General features: G+C 48.7%; 2 protein-coding genes across 2 annotated transcripts; both read left to right on the top strand.

Annotated features, from left to right (window-relative positions):
• Nucleotides 1-122: 122 nt before the first annotated feature.
• On the top strand, nucleotides 123-2,027 carry CCR75_006623 (uncharacterized protein; the record flags this gene model as incomplete). The annotated part of the gene is made up of 1 exon (XM_067964691.1): nucleotides 123-2,027. The coding sequence occupies one exon, from the start codon at nucleotides 123-125 to the stop codon at nucleotides 2,025-2,027; it is 1,905 nt and encodes a 634-aa protein (XP_067816709.1).
• Nucleotides 2,028-2,253: 226 nt separating this feature from the next.
• On the top strand, nucleotides 2,254-3,129 carry CCR75_006622 (uncharacterized protein; the record flags this gene model as incomplete). The annotated part of the gene is made up of 1 exon (XM_067964690.1): nucleotides 2,254-3,129. One exon carries the CDS (start codon nucleotides 2,254-2,256, stop codon nucleotides 3,127-3,129), a length of 876 nt encoding a protein of 291 aa, XP_067816710.1.
• Nucleotides 3,130-3,386: the final 257 nt, after the last annotated feature.

Here is a 3,386-nt window from a genome sequence, read left to right as displayed (position 1 = left end):
CCTATCCGGTGCGTGTCCTAAGACTGTTTCTTTCTCTCTTCTTTTAAGCCTCATTTGTCTCGTATACTAGCGATCTAAGCAAGAATTGGAACATCGATCTCGCCACGGAACTCGAGGAATACATGGACAAACTCGAGCACCTTCCCATCGCGTTCGATGCGTCGGCTACAGGCGCGGGAATAGCCAGTCACGGCGACGGATCTGGCGTTATGAATTTCGCCGAAGCTGCACTTTTAATTCAAGGCACGAGCGTCATTTACAGCCGCAAAGTCGAGTACCTCCATGCGCTCGTGTACCAGACCCTTGCGCATTTATCGCATCAGGGCGACATGTATTCTAATTCAGAGGTGACAACCACGGAATCGACCAATCGCGTTGCAATTGATACGGAAGAAAGTGCGTTTTCGTGTCCTCTGCCACTATATGACGAATTAGAGGAAGCAAGACCGGGTTCCATTACTTTAAAGAGGGCGACAGAAGCTCACGCCACGACACAAACGAACGCCCGGGCGTTGTTGCATCGTAGCAAGAACAATATACAAGCATCTATTGCGCTCATGGGTTCCCTCGTTCCTGATGAACGCGATCACGGCGAGACGTTTAAATTGCTGTCGTGTCCCTTGCACAGTAGTGGCGTGTTGCTCTTTGACGATGCGAGTAAAAAATACCTTGAAACTCCGACAAGAGGTCGTCGCGATCTGTCGCTTGCATTTGGGTACACTCCCGAACACCCGCAAAGCATATGGGAGTCTCGTGACAGCGCGAGTCCAGTCAAGGTCTTGAATGTAAACGACTTGGATGCACTGGAGCAGGAACATCCAGACGATTGCGATGAAAATGACGAATTGCCATCGTACGAGTTGGAATCGAATGGGATGGAGCCAAGTGATGATGGCTTACTTGGTGAGCTCACGTCACAAATGGCTACAACATTACAAATGAAGCCATGTTCAACGAGTGTATGGACACCGCTCGACGCATACGATGCCAGTGCAAGTGTTTCGCGGCCCTTTCGAAAAGGACGATCGTATCCGCGTGTGAAAGCGTCAACGAGTCAATGTAATGGGACGACGCACGTTGCTTTAGACGCCCTTGACGGTCTCGTGGACGCGTCGTTTCAAGATCGGTTTCTAAATAGTGGGTGTTCATGGGCGTCGTGGGTCTGGACGGACATTCTGAAGGCCCAGCCGTTGACAAACACGTGCGCACGGAGATTTTGTAAGGCCCGTTTGTTTGTAAAAATGTGTGACGTGTTGTGGCAACGTGAAGCCAAGTGGCGAAATCTATTGCAGCGGTACGAAGCACGGGCAACGCAATCTGCACAGGCGCTATTGCTGCGTGAACAAGCGACGGAAGAGGAAGAGAAGCACGAACGGGGGTTGTCCCTTTCCACTGCGACGGCGCGATTGGACCATGCGGCTCGAAACGACGACGTACGAAGTAGGAGCGACGACGAAATCGAAGAATTTGATGATGGCGACTGGGACGCTGGAACTGAGCAAGAAGAAAGGTCTGTCCTGAATCTCGACACGTTAGGAATGGCCACGAATGAGCCTTCTCTTCCTTCTCGTACTTACGAGGAGATCTGTCGTGAACACTTGGCTACATTTATGGCCGGCACGGAAACGTATATGCGTGAATCAGATCTGAGTAAAAAAGTCAACGAGTGGCAAGAGAAACTTACGCCGTTGCTCTTGCAACAAGATACGCGACCGCCCTTTGACATTCATGCGTCGGGGCGCGACCTTCTCACGCGATTGCACGAGGCGCAACTCGGTGCAGATGGCTTGGTGGCGTCTTTACGCTCGAAAAAGCGTGCACGAGTGGAACGCGCGGGTGCTGTGCCGTTTGAAACGCTCGTGGACGGCAAGCGTCCGTTTGAAGTGTGTCGATTGTTCTTGGCGTCGTTGCAACTCGCTAATACCGGCAACGTCGCGCTCACGCACGCGTTTACGGCTGCCGAAGACGGACAAGGGCCATTTGCCATGCAGCTTGTTCGTACCACGTACGACACTTTGCCAACATAAATCAAATTGTCTGTTTAAATTGTTGATAGAATGCATCACATTGCCAAGTTGTTATTGAGTCTTAAATTTTGGGGTGCTGAAGTTGCGACACTCTACGGAAACCCTTAGTTTAAAGACTTTGCTCTTTTTTATGAAGTCATGTCCTCATTTATAAAATTTCTGAATTGTCCCGATTAAGTACGGACAAATAATAATTATTGTAAGACGTCCTTTTGCGGACCAAGCCATGGATCTCGTGTCGCGTCTACTCGACTACATTGCCACGTTCCCGCGACACGAAGACGAGAACGAGCTCAAAAGCCAATTGAGTGGATGTACTCAAAAGGATCTCCGTGCCGCTTGTACCTCTTTGCAGCTTCCTGTGCCGAAAAAGAGCAGCAAAAAGAGTGGCTACATAACGACGCTCGTGTCGTATTGGAAAGGGGATCTCAAGCCAGGAACTGCAACAGCTCCTACGAACAAGCGCAAGCGCACGAGCTGTGAGAAAACTCTGACAAAGCCAAATTTACCGCATCATCCCATGTCCGTGCACGAAGCAAGCGATGTGATTGAGTACATTCACGAGTTCCGACGCTACGAAGACGTCGAGGAGCTACGAGATCAGCTTAATGGGTGCAAAGCAATGATCTTACGCTCCGCGTGTGTGCAATTGGATCTACGTCCAAACCAAAGGGACTTTGTCAAACCCAATTACGTGGATTTATTGGTCGAGTACTGGAAAGACACGCAAGAAGTGGGTTTCAAGCCTCCAGTCACGCCGGAAGTAAGTGTATTGAGCGTGAAAGAAAGCGGTTTTGTGCCAGATATAAGCAAAGATGAAGTGGAGAGTCAATTAAAAAGAATAAGAGACAAAGCGCCTCTAGACGAGGAGACAATGATTGACCTAGAAAAAAGACGTGATAATAAAAAAACGAGTGGGAACTTGACAGCTTTGTTGGAAAAGGCCAAGGTCGTGAAGGAGTGGGCTTCTGCGATTGAAGTCTTGTCCCGAGTGGACGGGAGTCAAGCGAGCATTGCGTCGATTCGAGCACTTATTCACGGCGTCGTCAAGAGCGCCGCCACGGACGCGATAGAGTCAAGCATTCGTGCAGGAAAGTCGTGAGTTTTTTATTAACTTTTTCGAGAAATCAAACTTTAAATTTGGTCACTGGGTGATGAAATGTAGGTTTGTAGATTGGTCGTTTTATTAATTTTGGGTCGTCTTCACCTGGCAATATCTCCAGCTAAACAAAAGCTTATTTATCGATAATATGGATAGCATTAATTATTTCGATAAATGAACTTCCGAAGATATGTGCTATTGTGTGGGGCTCATTCTGCCTTTGCTCCTACAAATTATGTTTAAAGGTCCACCTTTTA

This window comes from Bremia lactucae, linkage group LG14, assembly GCF_004359215.1.
Source record: "Bremia lactucae strain SF5 linkage group LG14, whole genome shotgun sequence".
NCBI lineage: Eukaryota > Oomycota > Peronosporomycetes > Peronosporales > Peronosporaceae > Bremia > Bremia lactucae.
Note: the sequence above shows the minus strand (reverse complement) of the source record. Positions and strands in the feature narration are given on the sequence as shown.